This window comes from Chlorocebus sabaeus, chromosome 21 (genome assembly GCF_047675955.1).
Source record: "Chlorocebus sabaeus isolate Y175 chromosome 21, mChlSab1.0.hap1, whole genome shotgun sequence".
In the NCBI taxonomy this organism is placed as follows: Eukaryota; Metazoa; Chordata; class Mammalia; order Primates; family Cercopithecidae; genus Chlorocebus; species Chlorocebus sabaeus.
The window spans coordinates 78,439,509-78,461,468 of record NC_132924.1 but is presented as its reverse complement, the minus strand read 5'-3'; the positions used below and the strand labels follow the sequence as shown (position 1 = coordinate 78,461,468).

Below are 21,960 nucleotides of genomic sequence, written 5' to 3'. Positions count from 1 at the left end.
GATGACTGCAGCCCCAAGTGACATCTTGACTCACCAGCTAAACTGCTCCCAAATTGCTGGACCACAACAACTGTGAGTTGTGAAATGTTTATTTTCTTAAGCTACTGAATCTGGGAGAAATTTGTTATACAGCAATAGATAAATAATACATTGCTTAACATGGCACATATATATGATCAGCTAATATTTATTGAATACTTAGATACTTCTCTAAGTGTTTCATGTGAACTAAGTCATTTAATCCTTCAAACAGATATGCTTAGGTACTTCTCCAAGTATTTTATGGGAACTAACTCATTAAATCCTCACAACGAATTTACAGGGTAGGTAATATTACTATCTACATTTTGCAGATCAGGCAATTAAGGCAGAGAGACTAACTTGCTCAAGCTGACCCAGGTAAATAATGGCAGAACTAGCCCTTGAACTCTGGTAGTCTGGCTCTGCCACTCTCTTCGGGGTTCTCTATTATGATGGTGCTATTACCACTGAGTACACTATAGTGAAGCAACAAAAGACAGGTTTATAATTGAATGGGCAGATTAGATATAAACAAACTTTAAAGAATTTAAGGCCGGGCACAGTGGCTCACGCCTGTAATCCCAGCACATTGGGAGGCTGAGGCAGGCGGATCACAAGGTCAGGAGATCGAGACCATCCTGGCTATCACGGTGAAACCCCATCTCTACCAAAAAAAAAATACAAAAAATTAGCCGGGCATGGTGGCGGGCGCCTGTAGTCCCAGCTACTCGGGAGGCTGAGGCAGGAGAATGGCGTGAACCTGGGAGGCGGAGCTTGCAGTGAGCCGAGATGGCGCCACTGTACTCCTGCCTGGGCGACAGAGTGAGACTCTGTCTCAAAAAAAAAACAAAGAAAAGAAAAAAAGAATTTAAAAGCCTTGGAGGTGCTTTTAAAAGGAGGCTTGGACCAGCCTGGCCAACATGGTGAAACCTTGTTTCTACTGAAAATACAAAATTAGTTGGGCGTGGTGGCATATAACTATAATCCCAGCTACTCAGGAGGCTGAGGCAGGAGAATCACTCGAATCCGGGAGGTGGAGGTTCCAGTGAGCTTGAGCTACAAGAGTGAAATTCCGTCTCAAAAAAAAAAAGAGGCTGGGTTTTCATCCATTAAAGGCCCCAAGATAGATGGTATGACTTCTCGTCTTTTTCCAATTCTATGACATATTAAATATACCTTCTAAGATGCAACATGATTTAGTGGGTCCACTTGGAAGTATCATAATCCAATTGATTTTGCAACATTCTTTTCATTTTCTGTTACATTTGGGAAAAATTAATATTATGTGGACCTTTTGAGTTTCATTGTAACAGTTTGGGGAAAAATACATATTACTGCCTTTTTCACTTCTTTTGGACTGCTATGGAGACCAAAATATATCCAGTTTTATAAATATTTAATACTTCCTTCCCCTTATTAATTATAATATTTGCATAACTCATTTGATTTATGCAATAATAAATATGGTGGAATAAAAAAGTTTAAATCATCTTCATTACATTATTTCTCTTAAAAATTCCTTTAAAACCAGTTGGGCGCAATGGCTCACACCTGTAATCCTAGCACTTTGGGAGGTAGAGGTGAGTGAGTCACTTGATGTCAGGAGTTCAAGAACAGCCTGGCCAACATGGTGGAACCCCATCTCTACTAAAAATACAAAAATAATTTAGCAGGTCATGGTGATAGGCACATGTAATCCCAGCTACTCGGAAGGCTGAGGCAAGAGAATCTCCTGAACCCATGAGGCGGAGGTTGCAGTGAGCTCAGATGGTGCCACTGTACTCCAGCCTGGGCGATAGCACAAGACTCAGTCTTCAAAAAAGAAAAAAAAGAATTACTTTAAAATGCCACTCTAGGCCGGGTATGGTGGCTCATGCCTGTAATCCCAGCACTTTGGTAGGCCGAGGCGGGTGGATCACTATGTCAAGACAGCGAGACCATCCTGGCCAACATGGTGAAACCACGTCTCTACTAAAAATACAAAAATTAGCTGGGTGTGGTGGCATGCACCTGCAGTCCCAGCTACTCTGGAGGCTGAGGCAGGAGAATTGCTTGTACCTAGGAGGTGAAAGTTGTAGTAAGCTGAGATCGTGCCATTGCACTCCAGCCTGGGCAACAAGAAGGAAACTCCATCTCAAAGAAACAAAATAAGTAAAAATAATAATAATTTTTAAAAGCATCCACTAAAAAAAATTTTTTTAAAAGTCACTCCAAATTGTGATACATTTCTGAAGAAATACTTAATTTCAAAGTCAACAGAGACTAGGCTTATAATTCTCTTCCTTTCCTTTCCTTTCCCTCCCTCCCTCCCTCCCTCCCTTCCTTCCTTCCTTCCTTCCTTCCTTCCTTCCTTCCTTCCTTCCTTCCTTCCTTCCTCCCTCCCTCCCTCCCTCCTTCCCTTCCTTTCTGTCTCTCTCTCTCTCCCTTTCTTTCTTTCAAGACAGAGTGTCACTTTGTTGCCCAGGCTGGAATGCAGTGGCACAATCTCGGCTCACTGCAAGCTCTGCCTCCCAGGTTCACACCATTCTCCTGCCTCAGCCTCTGTAGTAGCTGGGACTGCAGGCACCTGCCACCACGCCTGGCTAATTTTTTGTATTTTTAGTAGAGATGAGATTTCACCATGTTAGCCAGGATGGTCTCCATCTCCTGACATCGTGGTCTGCTCGCCTTGGCCTCCCAAAGTGCTGGGATTACAGGTATGAGCCACCACACCTGGCTATCATTTATCATTTAATTTATCTTTTTAAGATGTATGGTCTCATTGTTCAGGCTGGACTCAACTACTGGAGTCAAACTGCTGGACTGAAGCTGACAGGACAGCGAGCGCCTCTGTGCCCCACTTACCATTCTTTCTAAAAGCTACTACTAGCCAGGCGCGGTGGCTTATGCTTGTAATCCCAACACTTTGAAAGGCTGAGGCAGGTGGATCATATGAGGTTGTGAGGTCGAGCCTGTCCAACATGGATAAACCCTGTCTCTACTAAAAATACAAAATTAGCCAGGCGTGGTGGTGCATGCCTGTAATCCCAGCTACTTGGATGGCTAAGGCAGGAGAATCACTTGAATCTGGGAGGCGGAGGTTGCAGTGAGCCGAGATCATGTTATTGCACTCCAGCCCGAGCAACAAGAGTGAAACTCTGTCTCAAAAAAATAAATAAATACAAATAGTTTTTAAAAAAGCATCACTATAGTATGTGTAAAGTTAATTGATGATTAATTTGGTATACTTTAATTCAATAAATTCAAAGCAATTCATAAATATCTGGTTTGCAAAGATAGTTTTCTTCTAATTTATAGAAGTAAAAAGGACTGGCAAGGTAGCTTTAAGTTCTTTTGGTTTTTTTTTTGTGATACAGAATCTTGCTCTGTCGCCCAGGCTGGAGTGTGCAGTGGCACAATCTTGGCTCACTGCAACCTCTGCCTCCCAGGTTCAAGCAATTCTCCCACCTCAGTCTCCTGAGTAGCTGGGATTACAGGGGTGCACCACCACACCCCGCTAATTTTTGTATTTTTAGTAGAGATGGGGTTTCACCATGTTGTCCAGGCTGGTCTGGAACTCCTGACCTCAGGTGATTCGCTTGCCTTGGCCTCCCAAAGTGCTGGGATTACAGGCGTGAGCCACTGTGCCCTGCCAGCTTTAAGTTCTTTAATTCAGTGTTACCTTCTTGGGAGGCCTCTTGAACCATATTCCCAACAGGTTGTTGATTTTTTTTGCTTTCAGGCTTTTCTAAAATTTATTTTTTAGTTTATAGAGGTGGGGGGTCTCACTATGTTCCCCAGGCTAGTCTTGAACTCCTGGGCTCAAACAATCCTCTTGCTTCGGACTTTCAAAGTGCTAGGGTTACAGGTATGAACCAGTCCATCCAGTCACTTTGGTTTTTTTTTGTTTGTTTGTTTTTTGTTTTTTTTTTTGAGATGGAGTCTCGCTCTGTCACCGAGGCTGGAGGGCAGTGGCAAGATCTCGGCTCGAAGCAACCTCTGCCTCCTAGGTTCAAGCGATTCTCCTCCCTCAGCCTCCTAAGTAGCTGGGATTACAGGCATGTGCTGCCACACCCAGCTAATTTTTGTATTTTTAGTAGAGACGGGGTTTCACCTTGTTGGCCAGGATGGTCTCGATCTCCCAATCTCATGACCTCCCAAAGTGCTGGGATTACAGGCGTGAACCACCGTGCCCACCTTTTTTTTTTTTTTTTAAATAAAAATGATAACCATCTAGTAAACATAATATATATTTCACATATTTATTTTGTTTATTTTCTGTTTTCTGGCAGTAGAACGTAAGATCCATGAGGGCAGGGACACTTTTGTGTGCTTTGTTCACTGCTATAGAATCAGTGTCTACAATAACGCTTGCTACATAATAGGTATTTGATAAGTATTTGTTGAAAATTGAATGCAAAAATTCAACAGATTGGCGATGTATCTCCCAACTGTTGTTAAGAATTACTGTTACTGGAGATTTATCTTATTTGATTATCAAACTGACCTATGAAGACTAATATTAGTACATGCTGTTATCACTTTCCAGATGTTGTAATTAAGTAACTTGCCCAAGGTCATGTAGAAATTAAATAGTAAAAATGGGTTTTAATGTTAGGCTAAGTGAAAGATGCTGGCCACCAAAGGCCACATATTGTATGATTCCATTCACATGAACTGTCCAGAACAGGCAAGCCTATAGATACAGGAAATACATTGGTGGCTGCCTAGGCTTAGTGCAGGGGAAAGTTGGAGGAAATGGGGAGTGACTGCTAATACGTATGGAGTTCTTTTTGTGGGGGGGACAATTTTTTTTTTTGAGACAGTGTCTTGCTCTGTTGCTCAGGTTGGAGTGCAGCAGCGTGATCATAGCTCACTATAACCCCCCTAACCTTGAACTCCTGGGCTCAAGTGATCCTCCTACTTTAGCCTCTCAAAGTGCTGGAATTATAAATGAGAGCAACCACATCTGCCGCAGAAATGTTTTAAAGTTAGATTGTGGTAGTGGTTGCACAACGCTGTGAACATACTAAAAACCATTGAATTCTATATTTTAAAATGGCTGAATTGTATATATGTTAGTTATATCTCAATAAAGCCTTTTAAAAAATAATAAAAAGGCCAAGTATGGTGGCTCATGTCCATAGAGTGAGACCCTGTCCTCTAAAAACAACAGAAAAAATAGTGACAGTAATTTTTGTCAATATTGATACCAAAAACAAAAAACAAGCCAGAAACGAAGAGAAAGAAACAAAGAAAGAAAGAAAAAATGCAGAGGAGCAGGAGGGGCCAAAAAAAAAAAAAAAAAAAAAAAAGCCAGAGGGAGAACGCGGTGTTGCATGCCTGTAATCCCAGCACTTTGGGAGGCCAAGGTGGGCGGCTTACCTGAGGTCAGGAGTTTGAGACCAGCCTGGCCAACATGGTGAAACCCCATCTCCACTAAAAATACAAAAATTAGGCCGGACGTGGTGGCTCAAGCCTGCAATCCCAGCACTTTGGGAGGCTGAGGCGGGCACATCACTTGAGGTCAGGAGTTTGAGACCAGCCTGGCCAACATGGTGAAACCTAGTCTTTACTAAAAACACACAAAAAATTAGCCGGGAGTGGTGGCAGGTGCCTGTAATCCCAGTTACTTTGGATGCTGAGGCAGGAGAATCACTTGAACCTGGAAGGCAGAGGTTGCATTGAGCCAAGATCGTGCCACTGCACTCCAGCCTGGGCGACATAGCAAGACTTCCTTTCCCCCCGCTGCCAAAAAAAAAAAAAAATTGGCCAGGTGTGCTGGTGTGTGCCTGTAGTCCCAGCTACTTGAGAGGCTGAGGCAGGAGAATTGTTTGAACCTGGGAGGCAGAGGTTGCAGTGAGCGGAGATGACACCACTGCACTCCAGCCTGGGTGACCTGGGTGATGGAGCAAGACCCTGTCTCAAAAGAAAAAAAGACAAAAAGAATGTCACTTAAGGGTGGGTGTAGTGGGTCACACCTGTAATCCCAGCACTTAGGGAGGCAGAGGCGGGTGGATCACTTGAGGCCAAGAGTTTGAGACTAGCCTGGCCAACACGGTGAAAACCCGTGTCTACTAAAAGTACAAATGGCGTGCGCCTGCAGTCCCAGCTACTTGGGAGGCTGAGGTGGGAAAATCACTCAAACCCGGGATGTGGAGGTTACAGTGAGCTGAGATCACACCACTGCACTCCAGCCTGGGCAACAGAGCAAGACCCCCATCTCGAAAAAAAAAAAAAAAAAAGAATGTGTCACTTAACATAGATGGAATGATAGGATTATAAAATCACTGTTCTACAACCAGTGTGGTAATAGTTGATTTAGGCAAGAATCATCAATGGATGCCAACCCATTGAGATATTGTCAGGAAAGAGATATTCACACAGTTTCAAAGTATCACCCCCCACAAGTAACTTTGTTGTTTTGTTTTGAAGTGAAATTCACCTTAGATGAAAGAAACCACTTCAGAGAGAACAATTCAGTGGCTTTTAGTACATTAGCAATGTTGTGCCACCACCACCTCTATCTAGCACCAAAACATTTTCATCACACCAAAATAAAACTTGGTACCCATTAAGCAGTTGCTCCCTCCTTCTCCCACCCCACAACTCCTGGCAACCACCAATCTGCTTTCTGTAGATTTGCCTATTCTGGGTATCTCATATAAATGGAATCATACAATATGTGACATTTTGTGTCTGGCTGCTTTTATTTAGCATAATGTTTTTGATGTTCATCCACATTGTAGCATGTGTCAGTACTAAATAATTTTAAGGCCAAAAAATATTTCAGTGCGTGTATATACCACAATTTGTTTATCCATTCATTTATGGATGACCATTTAGGTTGTTTCCACCTTTTGGCTGTTGTGATAGTGCTGCTATGAACACTCATGTACAAAGATTTGTTTGAGTATCTGTTTTTAGTCTTTGTGCATATATACCTAGGAGTGGAATTGCTGTTAATTCTATAATTAGTTTTCTGAGAAGCCAACAGACTGTTTCCATAATAACTGCACCATTTTACATTCCCATCAGAAATGTAGGAGGGTTTCAATGTTTCCAACATATGAGGGTTCCAAAATCCCCACTAACATTTTTTTTCCATTAACATTATTTTTTGAGATGGGGTCTCACTCTATGGCCCAGGCTGGAGTGCAGTGGTGTGATCATAGTTCACTGCAGCCGCCAACTCCTGGACTCAGATGATCCTCCAGCCTCAGCCTCCCAAAATGCTGAGATTACACTTGTGAGACATCACAGCTGGCCTTTTTTCCATTAAAAATTTTTTTAGCCAGGCCCAGTGGCTCACACCTGTAATCCCAGCACTTTGGAAGGCTGAGGAAGGTGGATCACCTGAGGTCGGGAGTTCGATACCAGCCTGACCAACATGGAGAAACCCCATCTCTACTAGAAACACAAAATTAGCCAGGCACGGTAGTGCATGCCTGTAATCCCAGCTACTGGGAAGGCTGAGGCAGGAGAATCGCTTGAACCTGGGAGGCAGAGGTTGTGGTGAGCCAAGATCGTGCCATTGCACTCTAGCCTGGGAAACAAGAGCAAAACTCTGTCTCAAAATAAATAAATAAATAAATAAATAAATAAATAAATTTTATAGTCATCCTAGTAGGTGTGATGTAGTAACTCATTATGGTTTTGCTTTGTATTTTCCTAACAACTAATGATGTTGATTCTCTTTTCACATGCTAGTTTGGTCATTTGTATGTCTTTGGAGAAATGTCCATTCAAATCCTTTGCTCATTTTTTACACAGACTTATTAAATACAGAGGGAAAAGTTACCTGTATCTTGGAGAAATAATTAACTGTAACATCACCAGTAATGGAACAAACTGACATCATATTTTGAAGCACTAAGATGAATACAACATCACCTATAGTATACCCAACAAAATTATTTAATTTGAATCTAATCACAGGGAAACAGACAAATCCAAAACAAAGAACATTCTGCAAAATGGTGGAATCGGATTCCTCAAAAAAGTCAATGTTATAAACAAAACAAAACAACACAAAAAAAGGGCTGGGTGTCAAGGCTCAGGCCTGTAATCCTAGCACTTTGGGAGGCTGAGGTGGGTGAATCACCTGAGGTCAGGAGTTCGAGACCAGCCTGGCCAATAGGGTGAAACCCTGTCTCTACTAAAAAAAGAAAATACAAAAATTAACTAGATGGGGTGCTGTATGCCTGTAATCCCAGCTACTCGGGAGGCTGAGGCAGGAGAATCGCTTGGACCTGGGAGGCTGAGGTTGCAGTGAGCTGAGATTGTGCCACTGCACTCCAGCCTGGGTGATGGAGTGAGACTCCATTTCTAAATAAATAAATAAATAAATAAATAAAAAGAAAACCAAAACCAAGAATGATTCTAAAGGTGTTTAAAAAGACAGGACAATTAAACGCCACAGATGATCCTTAATGGTAGACTAATTGGGAAAAAAAGAAAAGGGATATTACTTAGATATTTTGCAAAATTGAATATATATGGCCTGTATGTTACAGATGATTACATTGTATTAGCATGAAAGTTTCTTGGAGTGATCATGGAATTCTGATTACGTGGGAGATTATCTTTGTTCCCAGTAGATATTTACTGAAATATTTACGGATAAAGGGTAACAGTGTCTACAAAAACTCAAATGATTCAGCAAAATAAACCATACACACAGACACATAGCAAATGTGGCAGAATGTTAAAAATTGGTGAATATGGGTTAATTTGGCTGTGAATTATATTTTTCTTGTAACTTTTCTATAAAGGTTTGATATTTTTGAATACAAAAAGTTAAAGGCTTTTCAAAATCCAAGTAGCTTTTCCTGTACTGTCTGTTTTACCATCCTTAGAGTAAGCCACCTTGTCAGTTGAAGATACAGTTGTGTGACCAAGGAGGGAGTTAATGGTCAGGATGCTTATCTTTCAAAAACTATTGTAATTATTTACATAAATAAGGGAACATGGTAGTTATCTTTTTGTGCCACTATCAACTTGATTCACATCTTTTATAGGCAGCCTGATAAGGTGGAGTTTGTCGACAGCCAGCCAGGCCTGAATTTCGATCCTGGCTGGTTAAACTGTTTAACCTCGTTGGGACTCAGTTTGTTCATTGCAGGATGCAGAAAATAACTACTTGGTGTGATTGTTGTTTTGAATTGTTATACACATGGTGTTTACGGAACCGGGTTTCAATTCATGTGCAAAACCATTGTCGTACTTTGAATGCTATCTGTATCTTTTCCTTCATTAAACTCATGCAATCCTGGAGGGCACGCAGAGGTGGGAGAGAAATGACTTCTCCAAGGTCACACCGCTAATCGCGGACCCAGGTTTCCCAGCTTTTGGTCGTGTGCCCTTTCCACGCCCGCCGGAGAGGAGGAAGCGGCGCTCATGGGGATGCAAGGATGTAGAGGAGCAAAGGGAGAGAAGAGGCCGCGGGAAGAGAGGTGGTGCGAGACCCGCGGAGGCGCCGGCCAAGGAAGGGCGCATGGAGCAGCGGGCTGCGCGACCGGCCGGGGTGCGGAAGGGAGAGGCAGCGGCGGGGAGGGAGGGTCCCGCGGGTCCGGTGCCCAGGAGAGGCGGGCGGCCTGGGCCAGCCGCAGGAGCGCAGGAGGCGGAGGCCCGGGCCGCGGGCTGGGGTGAGGGAGGCCGAGGGCCAGCGCGGCCTTGGGCGGCGACCACCTCTGCACAGGTGGGTGGGGCGGGGGCGCGGGGCGCGCAACTCGGGGGTCCCGACCCCCGGGGCCGGCGGGTGGGGGCGGGGCGGGGGCGGGGCCGGCCAGGGGCGGGTCTTGCTGGGTCCCTGCTGGAGCGGCGGCGGTGGCGGCGCAGGCGCGGTTCCCGCCTCCTCCCGGCCGGCGGAGCGAGTGGAGGCTGCAGCCCGGCTCGTCTCGGCGCCCGCGTCGCCGCCGCCGCCGCAGCCGCCGCGAAGCCCCCCGCCCCGCTTCCGCCGCGTCGGAATGAGCTCCCGGAAAGGTGAGTGGCCCGCGGCGCGCCCTCTCCCCGCCACGCGGCCGGCCCTGGCTGGCGGCCCGACCGTTAATGTGTGTCTTCTCTTCCCACAGTGCTGGCCATTCAGGCCCGAAAGCGGAGGCCGAAAAGAGAGAAACATCCGAAAAAGTGAGTCCACGGTGCGCCTGTCCCCGTTCCCCACCCCTGCCCCGTCGGGGGCGCCCGCGGCCGCGCAGGGGAAAGTTGTCCAGGTCCTCCGGCCGGCGGGCGGGCTGGTCCCCCGGGACGCCGGCGCTCGGCTCCTGCGCCCCGCGGGCGGCCCGGGGGGAGGGGCGGCGGCGGGGGAGGGGCGCGCGGGCCGCGGCCGGTTCCCGAGCATCACGGAGCCTCGACTCCGCGCCCTCCCGCCCCGGGTCGCCACCGGCCGGCGGGCGGGAGGCCGGCGGGGAGGCGCCGGGCGGGGCGTGCGCACCGGTCCCCTGCGCGCGAGCTGGCCCGGGGGTCGCGGCCCTTTCTGGGAGGGGCTCCGGCCCGCCCGGTGCGGGAGTGCGGCGGCTGCGCTGCTCCCACCTGAGCCGCGGGCCGAGGACTCGGAGGGGCTGAGTGTGGGCGAGGGCGTGTGTTTCGCCTCCCCTTCCTCCCCGGCCCCCGCCTGTCGGCCTTTCTGCTGAGAACCAGAGCTGGTTGTCAAGTGGTTCGCCTCGGGCGTGTTCCTGGCGCGAGTTCAGCCCCGAGACCTGTGCGTTTCGGCTCTCTGGTTTGGATTCGAAACTTTCCGCTCGGGTCGAGCGTGACTTGGGTGCGCTGCGGGCGCTGGGGTCGCGGGCTGCGCGGGGCTGTGGGCGTGTGCGCCGGAGCCGGGCGGAGTGGAAAACGCGCCCGCGCTGGCCACCTCCAGTCTGGCGGCTCACCCGAGCCGGGGGGCCGCTGCCCGAGAACCCTTTCCTGGAGAGCTGCTCCGAGACCGCACAGCGCCGCCGCGTCTTCTCCTTTTCCACTCCTCTCTCCTTATTTTTTTGATTTACCAGCGTTCAACATCGTTATCTCTTCCTCTAGATTAATTGCTTCACTCTTTTGAGCAATAATACTCCGTGTGACATCTTTGGTACTATGGGGAACGAGAGTCCAGCATCATCTTTAATAAAATCCAGAAACATTTTTGGTTGTTTCCTTTTTTCCCCTTGTCGTTGGCCTTGGTCCTTTAGAGTTTCACAAAATGTGGATAGTGACTTAAAAATAACTTTCTAAAAAAAAAAAAAATTAGAGTAAAGGGAAACACTTCTTAAAGACTTGAAGAACTAATTGGTGGGTAAAAATTTGATATTGAATTCATAAGATGTTAAAATGGACTGGATTTTTGGTAGCTTTAGATGCGTTTAAAAAAATTAGTGCTAGCTTTCAAGTGAATTACAACCTTAAATTTGAGATTTCCTTTGGTGAACCATGGAAGTTTACCCAGTGGTAAGGAGAACTGTAATGTTTAGGATTCTGAATAAGTACTGGGTTTTAATCACAGCTCTGAATTCAAAGCATTGATTTAATTCCACGTAGTCTGTTATATTCAGAAACATAAAAAGAAGTGGAAAAAGTGTGACCCCAGTGTCGGAGATGGCTATGTGTGCATGTGTATACAAACAGACACGTATGTGTGCATGTTACCTATATGTACATGTAGAAAAACAGTTCTAATTAAGTCGGCATGTGTCTTGTATTTGCATATATTAGGGTGTGATTTTCCTAATGGTCGAGGGCCTTTTTGGTGGGCCGCAGTTTGGATTTATGTGGTATGTTTATGAAGACTTAGTGAATAGCCACAGTACTCAGTTTATAGTCTCACAGATTAATCTGCGAGTTTCTCCCACTGTGTGTTGTGTATGTGTGATAGAATTTGAGGGGGAAAATAACACACCAGCTAATAATGAAACGAACTGACTCTAGTCTGTAAGGTAATGGGACCAGCCCAATTATATAACTGATTGAGGCAATGCCATTTTTCACTTAACTCTTTGAATCAATACATTATTTTATTTAATTATTTTTTTGAGACAGAGTTTCGCTGTTGTCGCTCAGACTGGAGTGCAACGGCCGGATCTTGGCTCACTGCAACCTCCGCCTCCCGGATTCAAGGGATGCTCCTGCCTTAGCCTCCCGAGTAGCTGGGATTACAGGCACCCGCCACCCAGCCTAGCTAATTTTTTTTGTATTTTTTAGTAGAGACGGGGTTTCACCATGTTGGCCAGGCTGGTCTGCAACTCTTGACCTCAGGTGATCCCCTCCCACAGAGCTGGGATTACAGGCGTGAGCCACCGCTCCTGGCCTGAATCAAGACATTATTTAAAGGAAATGTTTGATGTTATATATTTATTCATCTATTAAATGGGTATTTACATGTCTTTCTTTGGAGATGGTGATAGAGGTTTTTTTTGTGTGTTTTTTTTTTTTGAGACCGAGTCTTGCTCTGTCGCCCAGGCTGGAGTGTAGTGGCGCGATCTCGGCTCACTGCAACCTCCGCCTTCTGGGTTCAAGCCCATTCTCCTGCCTCAGCCTCCCGAGTAGCTGGGACTACAGGTGCCCGCTACCTCGCCCGGCTAGTTTTTTGTATTTTTTAGTAGAGACGGGGTTTCACCGTGTTAGCCAGGATGGTCTCAATTTCCTGACCTCGTGATCCACCTGCCTCGGCCTCCTAAAGTGGTGGGATTACAGGCGTGAGCCACTGTGCCAGGCAGGTGATAGAGTTTTGAACAAGACGAAGCTCCTTGCAAAGCTAACCCTGGGAAGTTTAGGGAAAACCACAAAGAGGGTGACAGAAGATAATTTCAGATAGGGGTAAGGGATAGGAAGAAAAGAGGGGGCATCTTAAGTAATAATGATAGATGACATTTGAACACTGTGCCAGTCACTCTGTCGATTGCTTTACATGTACCTTGTGACAACCCTAAGAGGTAGGCACCGTTATTACTGACATTTTACAGATGAGGAAACGGACACAGCAAGAGTAAATAACATGCCCATCTGTTGACTCAAGGCAGCCCAGGACCAGAGTCCACACTCCACTCTCTGAGAAGTGACATTTGAGCAGGATCAAGAATGAGGAGGAGATCCAGTGTGGCAGAGGCCCTGGGGAGGAGTGGGCTGGAAGTATTCGAGGAACCCAAAAGTCAGGGTGGCCGGAGTGGCCCAGAAAGGTTGATGGGAGGCCGGAGTCAGAGCATATCTGGTCTGGTAGGCCATTGGAGGCTTACATGTGGAAGGGACAGGTTCTCATTCACTGTTTAAAAAGAGGGCTGCTGTCCTGGTGCTGTGGCTCATGCCTGTAATCCCATAGCTTTGGGAAGCCGAGGCAGGCAGATCACAAGGTCAGGAGATCGAGGCCATCCTGGCTAACACCCCATTTCTACTAAAAATACAAAAACAAATAGCCCAGCATGGTGGCAGGTGCTTGTAGTCCCAGCTACTCGGGAGGCTGAGGTGAGAGAATGCTGTGAACCTGGAAGGCAGAGCTTGGAGTGAGCCGAGATTGCACCACTGCACTCCAGCTTGGGCAACAGAGGGGGAGACTCCATCTCCAAAAACAAAACAAAACAAAAGGCTGCTATATGGAGAATAGATTGTGGGGAAGGGGGTAGTAGTGGAAACAGACCTGCCCTGCAGTAGTACGTGGGAAACCAGGTGACGTGGTTGAGTGTGCAAGGAGTGGCACCTGAGAAGTGGTAAAAGAATCTCCCGGAGACTAGTATTTTCAGGGTACCCTGCATTTTACGGATAGCTCTGACTCGTTAAGCCCACAACAGTAGCTTCGTTTGAATCAGAATTCAGGTTTCCTGAAGCACTGTTTTTGCTTTTTGATTAATTTTCCAGAGGAGGAAAAGGAGTAATAGGTAAATTTTAAACTATTAATATGATTGGCAAACTTGAATTATGTGACTGTGGGTCTGGCGTGATGTAATATGATTTATTTTTGTCATTATCTACCTTTATATATGCAAGCTGGCTTTTAATTTAATTTTAGTTCAGTTCAAATGTGTGAGCTTTTATGAATTGAGCCAGTTCCTAGAGGCTACTTTTATGGTACACTGGAAATTGTTGTTGTCAGGAATAAGATTAAGATTTTTTAGTGGGTCAAAATTATAATCCTGTTAGATTGTCCTATGAGTTTGGTTTGCTAATTATTAATTGTGCTGCTTTGTGAGTAAAACGCAGCACAGAAAGACTGTAGTGCTGTTTAATCACAAATCTTAGGAATTAGTTACATCACATAGCTTGGGATAAATTTTTGCCTTAGGGTATGTTTATATGTAGGTACAATTTTTAAAAGATCTCTCTCATTTTTTTTCATAACTCTTTTATTGTGATATAGTTCACATACCATAAAATTTACCTTTTAAAGTAGGCCATTTACAGATTTTTAGTCTATTGATTAAATTGTGCAGCCGTTATCTAATTCTATAACATTTTCACTTCCCCAGAAAGAAACTCCATATTTATTTCCCAGTTATTCTCCATTCCCCTTCCCCCTGCGTTGGCAACAACTAATTTACGTTCTAAGTCTCTGTGAATCTGCTGATTCTGAACATTTCATGTAGATGGAATATACAGTATGTGGCTTTGTGTCTGGTTTCCTTAGAACAATGTTTTCAAGGTTCATCCATGTTATGGCACGTATTGGTACTTAGATCCTTTATATTGCTCAATAGCAGTGTTGATATGCCACATTTTATCCATTCATCTATTGTTCCTTAGAATTTTTCTGTTTCTGGCCAGGCGTGGTGACTCAAGCCTGTAATCCCAGCACTTTGGGAGGCCAAGGTGAGCAGATCATGAGGTCAGGAGTTCGAGACTAGCCTGGCCAATATGGTGAAACCCTGTTTCTATTAAAAATACAAAAATTAGCTGGGCGTGGTGGCGTGCTTCTGCAGTTCCAGCTACTCAGGAGGCTGAGGCAGAAGAATCGCTTGAACCTGGGAGACGGAGGTTGCAGTGAGCCGAGATCGTGCCACTGCACTACAGCCTGGGTGACAGAGCAAGACTCCGTCTCAAAAAAAAAAAAAAATTCTGTTTTCTTCTTGTAAAATTTTTATTAAAACATTTAATTTTGAAGTAATTTCAGACTCACAAGACCTTGCAAAAGTGGTACAGAGTTCTTTGTGTACTCTTTATTCAACTTCCCCCACGTTGATATCTTAACCATAGAACATTGTTGAAACCAATAAATTGACATTGACACAATGTTATTAACTCAAGAAAGATTTTACTTGGATTTTACCAGTTTTACATGCACTCTTTGTGTGTGTACTTCTAACAAATTGTATCATTTGTGTAGATTAGAATAATCACCACAGTCAGGATGCCAAACTATTTCATTACCACAAAGAACACTCACACTTTCTGTCTTCAAATCTAAGCCTGACAAATACTGATCTGTTCTCTATCACTTAAAGTTGCCACTTCGAGAATGTTATATAAATGGAATTATGCAGTATGTCACCTTTTGTGATTTGCCTTTTTTCACTCAGCATAATGCCCTTGAGATTCATCCATGTTGTTGCCTGTGTCAGTAGTGCATTCCTTTTTTTTTTTGAGATGGAGTTTTGCTCTTGTTGCCCAGCCTGGAGTGTAATGGCACAATCTTGGTTCACTGAAACTTCTGCCTGCCGGGTTTAAGTGATTCCCCTGCCTCAGCCTCCTGAGTAGCTGGGATTACAGGCATGTGCCACCATGCCTGGCTGATTTTGTATTTTTAGTAGAGATGGGGTTTTTCCATGTTGGCCAGGCTGGTCTCGAACTCCTGACCTCAGGTGATCCACCGACCTCGGCCTCCCATAGTGCTGGGATTACAAGCATGAGCCACCACTCCCGTCTGTGCTTTCCTTTTTGTTGGTAAGAAGTATTCCATTGTGTGAATTAACAGTTTATTCACAGGCTGAATGATATCTGGGTATACTTTGCTTCTAGTTTTTTTGAGATGGTATCTTGCTGTGTCACCCAGGCTGGAGTGCAGTGGCGTGATCACGTCTCACTGCAACCGCCGCCTCCCAGGTTCAAGCGAATCTCCTGGCTCAGCCTCCCAAGTAGCTGGGACTACAGGCATGTGCCACCACGCCTGGCTAATTTTTGTATTTTTAGTAGAGATGGGGTTTCACCATGTTGGCCAGGCTGATTATGAACTCCTGGCCTCAAATGATCCGCCCGCCTCAGCCTCCCAAAGTGCTGGAATTACGGGCGTGAGCCACCGCACCTAGCCTGGTGAGACAATTTTGGAATGTAGTGATACAAGTTTATATCCTTATTCAGTAAGCCTCAACCCTTCTCTGTAGTATAAATTCTACCTCATAAGCCCATGACTTTGGAATACTTCTCATGGATTGCCTAATTTTCATTTCTTTCTTTTTTTTTTTTGAGACGGGGACTCACCGCATCATCCAGGCTGGAGTGTAGTGGCGAGATCTCAGCTCGCTGCAAGCTCCACCTCCTGGGTTCATGCCATTCTTCTGCCTCAGCCTCCTGAGTAGCTGAGACTACAGGCACCCGCCACCGCACCTGGCTAATTTTTTTGTATTTTCAGTAGAGACAGGGTTTCACCGTATTAGCCAGGATGGTCTCAATCTCCTGGCCTCGTAATCTGCCCGCCTCCCAAAGTGCTGGGATTACAGGCGTGAGCCACGGCGCCCGGCCCTCATTTCTTTTTTTTTTTTTACACATTTGTTTATTCAACAAACATTTTTGCTTACCACCTCTACAGTAGAATACAGTAAATGGACACGAAGCAGATACCTAGTTCTGCAGATAGCTAGTGCCAGGGTGTGTGTTGGATGCTAAAAGAGTAAGATAATTGAAGAGATTGCTTTGTGAAAAGACCATTGCAGGCCAGTGTGATGAGGTACAGTAGTGCTTAGATTTCTTTTCTTTTTTTTATTTGAGATGGAGTCATGCTCTGTTGCCCAGGCTGGAGTGCAGTGGCCTGATCTCAGCTCACTGCAACCTCTGCCTCCTGGGTTCAAGCGATTCTCCTGCCTCAGCCTCGTGAGTAGCTGGGATTACAAGCGCCTGCCACCATTTCTGGCTAATTTTTTGTATTTTTAATAGAGACAGAGTTTCACTGTATTGGCCAGGCAGGTCTTGAACTCCTGACCTCATGATCCACCTGCCATGGCCTCCCGAAGCACTGGAATTACAGGCTTGAGCCACTGCCCTGGCCAGGTTTCGTTTTAACATTGTCATTTTAATGAAATAACTTTTTTTTTTTTTTTTTTTTTTCTTGAGACGGTCTGGCTCTGTCACCCAGGCAGGAATGCAGTGGCATGATCTTGGTTCACTGTAACCCCCACCTCCAGGATTCAGGTGCTCCTCCTGCCTCATCCTCCCGAGTAACTGGGATTACAGGCATGCGCCACCATGCCCAGCTTATTTTCTTTGTATTTTTAGTAGAGCCTGGTCAGCAACTCCTGGCCTAAGCCTCAAGTGATCTACCTGCCTGAGCCTCCCAAAATGCTGGGATTACAGTCATGAGCTACTGCACCCGGCCCAGCTTTATTTTTTTATTTTTTTTTAAAGTAATAAAAGTAATATGGTCATGGTACAAAATTCAGTACAGAATTCAGTATAATACAGAAGATTTAAGAAGTAAGCGTCAGCTGTGGCTCTACTGATTATTTTTAATTTAAAAATTTTTTACTGGCCGGGCACGGTGGCTCACGCCTGTAATCCCAGCACTTTGGGAGGCCGAGGCTTATGGATCACGAGGTCAGGAGATTGAGACCATCCTGGTCAACATGGTGAAACCCCATCTCTTCTAAAAATACAAAAATTAGCCATGTGTGGTGACATGTGCCTATAATCCCAGCTACGCAGGAGGCTGAGGCAGGAGAATCGCTTGAACCTGGGAGGTGGAGCTTGCAGTGAGCCGAGATAGCGCTGCTGCACTCCAGCCTGGGCAACAGAACGAGTGTCTGTCTCAAAAAAAAGAAAAATAATTTTTTTAGCATGTTAATTTAGGGTATTAATTGTTTTGGTGTGTTATTCTTTTATTTGTACATGGTTTTGTTCATTTTTAAAAAATTGAGTCCTAACATACATGTATATGCATGTATCTAAAGTGCATTGATCTTTTAAGGATCAGTGAGGATCACTTGAGGTCAGGAGTTTGAGACCAGCCTGGTCAACATGATGAAACCCCATCTCTACTAAAAATAACAAAAATTAGCTGGGAGTGGTGGCATGTGCCTGTAGTCCCAGCTATTCGAGAGTCTGAGGTGGGATAGTTGCTTGAACACAGGAGGTGGAGGTTGCTGTGAGCTGAGATCACGCCACTGAATGCCAGCCTGGGCGACGCAGTGAAACTCCATCTTAAGGAAAAAACATCATTTTTAATTTTAATTTTCTTTTTTAGAGATAGGGGCTTTCTTTGTTGCCTAGGCTGCCTTCACCCTCTTGGGTTTGGGTGATTCGCCACCTCAGCCTCCCAAGTAGCTGGGACTACAGGTGCCTACCACCATGCCTGGCAGTGCACTCATTTTTTGTTTGTTTGTTTGTTTTTTTGAGACAGAGTCTTGCTCTGTCACTAGGCTGGAGTGCAGTGGCACGATCTTGGCTCACTGCAACCTCCGCTTCCCCAGTTCAAGCCATTATCTTGCCTCAGCCTCCTGAGTAGCTGGGAGTACAGGCTTGTGCCACCACTTCTCAGCTAATTTTTGTAATTTTAGTAGAGACAAGGTTTCACCATGTTGGCCATGCTGGTCTCGATCTGCTGATCTCATGATCCACCTGCCTCGGCCTCCCAAAGTGCTGGTGGCGTGAGCCACCACACCCGGCCCAGTGCATTCATCTTAGTTGTACAGTTTGATGATTTTTTTTACATTTATTTATACCCCTGTAACCACCACGTTCATCAGTATATAAAACCCTTTCAATGCTCCGTAAGTTTTCTCGTGCTTCCCCCGAGTCTATACCACCTAGAAGCAACAACTTTTCTGATATCTATCATTGTTGCTTAATTTTGTCTGTTCTTGAATTTCATATAAATGAAATCTTATAGAATATACAGTCATCCCTCAGTATCCTTGGAGGATTGGTTCTGGGACACCCTCAGATAACAAAATCTGAGGATACTCAAGTCCCTTGTAACCTTCACACGTCCTTCTGTATATTTTAAATTATCTCTAGATTACTAATAATACATTATACAATGTAAATACCATGTTGATAGTTGTTATACGGTGTTTTTTAAAATTTGTAGATTTTATTTTATCGTTATTATTTATTTGCTTTTGATTGTTTTTGATCCATGATTGGTTGAACCTATGGATATATGGATACAGAATCCACAGTTTCAGAGGGATGACTGTATTTTTTTTTTTTTTTTTTTTTAGAGACTGGGTCTTGCTTTGTTGGCTGGCAGTGGCACGATCATAGCTCACTGCCACCTCAAATTCCTGGTGTCAAATAATCCTCCTGCCTCAGGCTCCTGAGTAGCTGGGACTACGAGTAGCTGGGACTACAGGCTAGCACCACCATCCCGGCTGATTTTAAAATTTTTTGTAGAGATGGGGTCTCCCTATGTTGCCCAGGCTCAAAGATGTAGTTTTGATTGAACTACTTTACAGTCCCACAAGTGTAAAGACACTTATGGTTGCTTCACATTTTTGCCCACACTTGGCAGTGTCATTTTAATAAATTTTACCTATTATGGGTGTGTATTGATACTTCATTATGGTTTTCAATTGCATTTTCCTGAGTTACGATGTTAAACATCTTTTTTTTTTTTTTTTTTGAGACGGAGTCTTTCTGTCGCCAGGCTGGAATGCAGTGTCATGATCTCAACTCACTGCAACCTCCGTCTCCTGGATACAAGCAATTCTCCTGCCTCAGCCTCCCGAATAGCTGGGACTACAGGTGTGTGCCACTGCGCCCCGCTAATTTTTGTATTTTTAGTAGAGACGGGATTTCACCATGTTGGCCAGGATGGTCTTGATCTCTTGACCTTATGATCTGCCCGCCTCGGCCTCCCAAAGTGCTGGAATTACAGGCATGAGCCACCGGGCCTGGCCAACATCTTTTTATATGTTTCTTGGTCATTTGAGTTTCCTATTTTGTGAAGTGTCTTTTTAAGTCTTTTGCCCCCTACCCTTTAAAAAAATACTGTGTTGCAAGTTTTTCTTATTGATTTATAAAAAGTTCTAGATTTTCGGATGATTCCTTTTTCAGATGTATGTATAAGTTGTGTATCTTTCTAATCATTATGGGTATCATTTTGTAATCTAAAAGTAAACTGGAAATCAGGAGGGCATTCTAAACTGGTTCTAGAAGAACCAGTAATAATTTGCCAAGTAAAATAAGGGGGCAGGGCAAGGACCTTCCATGCAGAAGAAACACTGCAGTTGGTGTCAACATGTGGAGTTTAAAATGGTGTGTAGTCTTGGAATGTCAAGCAGGTTAGTAAGGCTGGAGTGCAGGGTGTGGTAAGCAATTAGTAGGGCTCTGAGGAAGTCAAACAAAGGACTGGGAAGCTGCTAAGGGGCACACATTCAGGTTTTTAGAAAGATTCCTTTAGCTATTGTGTGGAGAATTGCTTAGGGGCCAGGTGCTCCATTGGGAGGCTATTGCATGAGACTTCAGGAGACTGATGTGTACTAAGGGGCTAGAATCCACTAGACTTAGTGTCCAGTTTAATGTGAAAGAAAAGTGGGAGGGTTCTAGGATGAATTCCATGTTTCTGAATTAGCTAGATTTATGGGTGGTATTGCCATTCTTCACAATAGGGAATGCAGAGCATGTTTCAGAAAAATTATTGGTGACTTTGGCCAGCCTTTTCTTTTTTTTCTTTGTTTTTTTTTTTGATATGGGGTCTTGCTCTTTTGCTCAGGCTGGAGTGTAGTGGCACGATCTTGGCTCTCAGAGCAGCCTCCGCCTCCCAAGTTCAAGCAATTCTCCCACCTCAGCCTCCTGAGTAGCTGGAATTATAGTGCCAACACCATGGCCGGCTAATTTTTGTGTGTTTTTTTTTAGTTGAAACGGGGTTTCACCACGTTGGCCAGACTGGTCCCGAACTCCTGGCCTCAGGTGATCCACCATCCTTGGTCCCCCAAAGTGTGGGGATTGTAGGCATGAGCCACCGCGCCCAGCCTGGCCAGACTTTTTGAGGTCTCCATATGAATTCCTTTAAGAGCTCTTTGGTCAGTGTTTGTAGCTAGAGCACTGGGAAGAGCTCTGTTGAGGAGGATGTATATTGGGAGTTGTCAAGTATAGCTGATGGTAGGGAACTGGCTGAATGAAGGTGCATCAACACGTGAAGAGGAGGCTACAGATAGGGTTGGTAAAGCAGGAGCCAGAGAGATGGGAGACCCAGGAGAAAGCTGTCTCACAGAAACCAAGGGAATATAGCATTTCAAGAAGGGCATGGTCAGCAGTGTTAGTCTGCAGATAAAATTCAAGTGAGATGAGCCTTAATCTTGGCCTTTGCTTCTGGCAGTTAGAAAATCATTAGAGACTATAGCTGGAGCTATCTTAGCACAGTGTTTTGAAATAAAAGCAAACTTGCAGCTGTATGAGTGAATAGGAAGACAGAGCAGGGTCCTTTTTTGTTTGTTTTTCTTAAGATTAGTTATTGAATAAGCTTTTGTGTGTGTGTGTATGAAGGAGAAAAGGTGCTTTTAATTTTTTTTTGTAAAAAAGGGGGGATGCTGGGCATGGTGGCTCACTACTGTAATCCTAGCACTTTGGGAGGCTGAGTCGGGTGGATCTCCTGAGGTCAGGAGTTTGAGACCAGCCTGGCCAACATGGCGAAACCCCATCTCTACTAAAAATATAAAAATTAGCCAGGAAGGGTGACGCACCCTTGTAATCCCAGCTACTCTGGAGGCTGAGGAAGGATAATTCGCCTCAACCTGAGAGGTGGAGGTTGCAGTGAGCCAGATCATGCCACTGCACTCAAACCTGGACAACAGAGTGAGACTCTGTCCCCACCGCCCCCGCCCCCAAAAAGAAAAAAAAGGATGGCAAGGAGCT

At 45.0% G+C, this 21,960-nt stretch overlaps 1 protein-coding gene across 12 annotated transcripts in view; it reads left to right on the top strand.

The window, feature by feature from the left end:
- Positions 1–9,377: 9,377 nt before the first annotated feature.
- Positions 9,378–21,960, top strand: part of SRPK2 (SRSF protein kinase 2) — a 287,057-nt gene continuing 274,474 nt past the window's right edge. For 4 of the 12 annotated variants that reach the window (XM_007982499.3, XM_007982495.3, XM_038004329.2 and 1 more), the window contains exons 1-2: positions 9,839–9,984; positions 10,074–10,128. In XM_007982499.3, coding sequence (XP_007980690.1) covers positions 9,969–9,984; positions 10,074–10,128 — 71 coding nt within the window. In that variant the 5' untranslated portion in view covers positions 9,839–9,968. Of the gene's footprint in view, positions 9,527–9,838; positions 9,985–10,073; positions 10,129–19,729; positions 19,849–21,960 lie in introns of those variants that run through there. The other 8 variants (XM_073009229.1, XM_073009227.1, XM_007982492.3 and 5 more) reach the window with 6 other exon arrangements.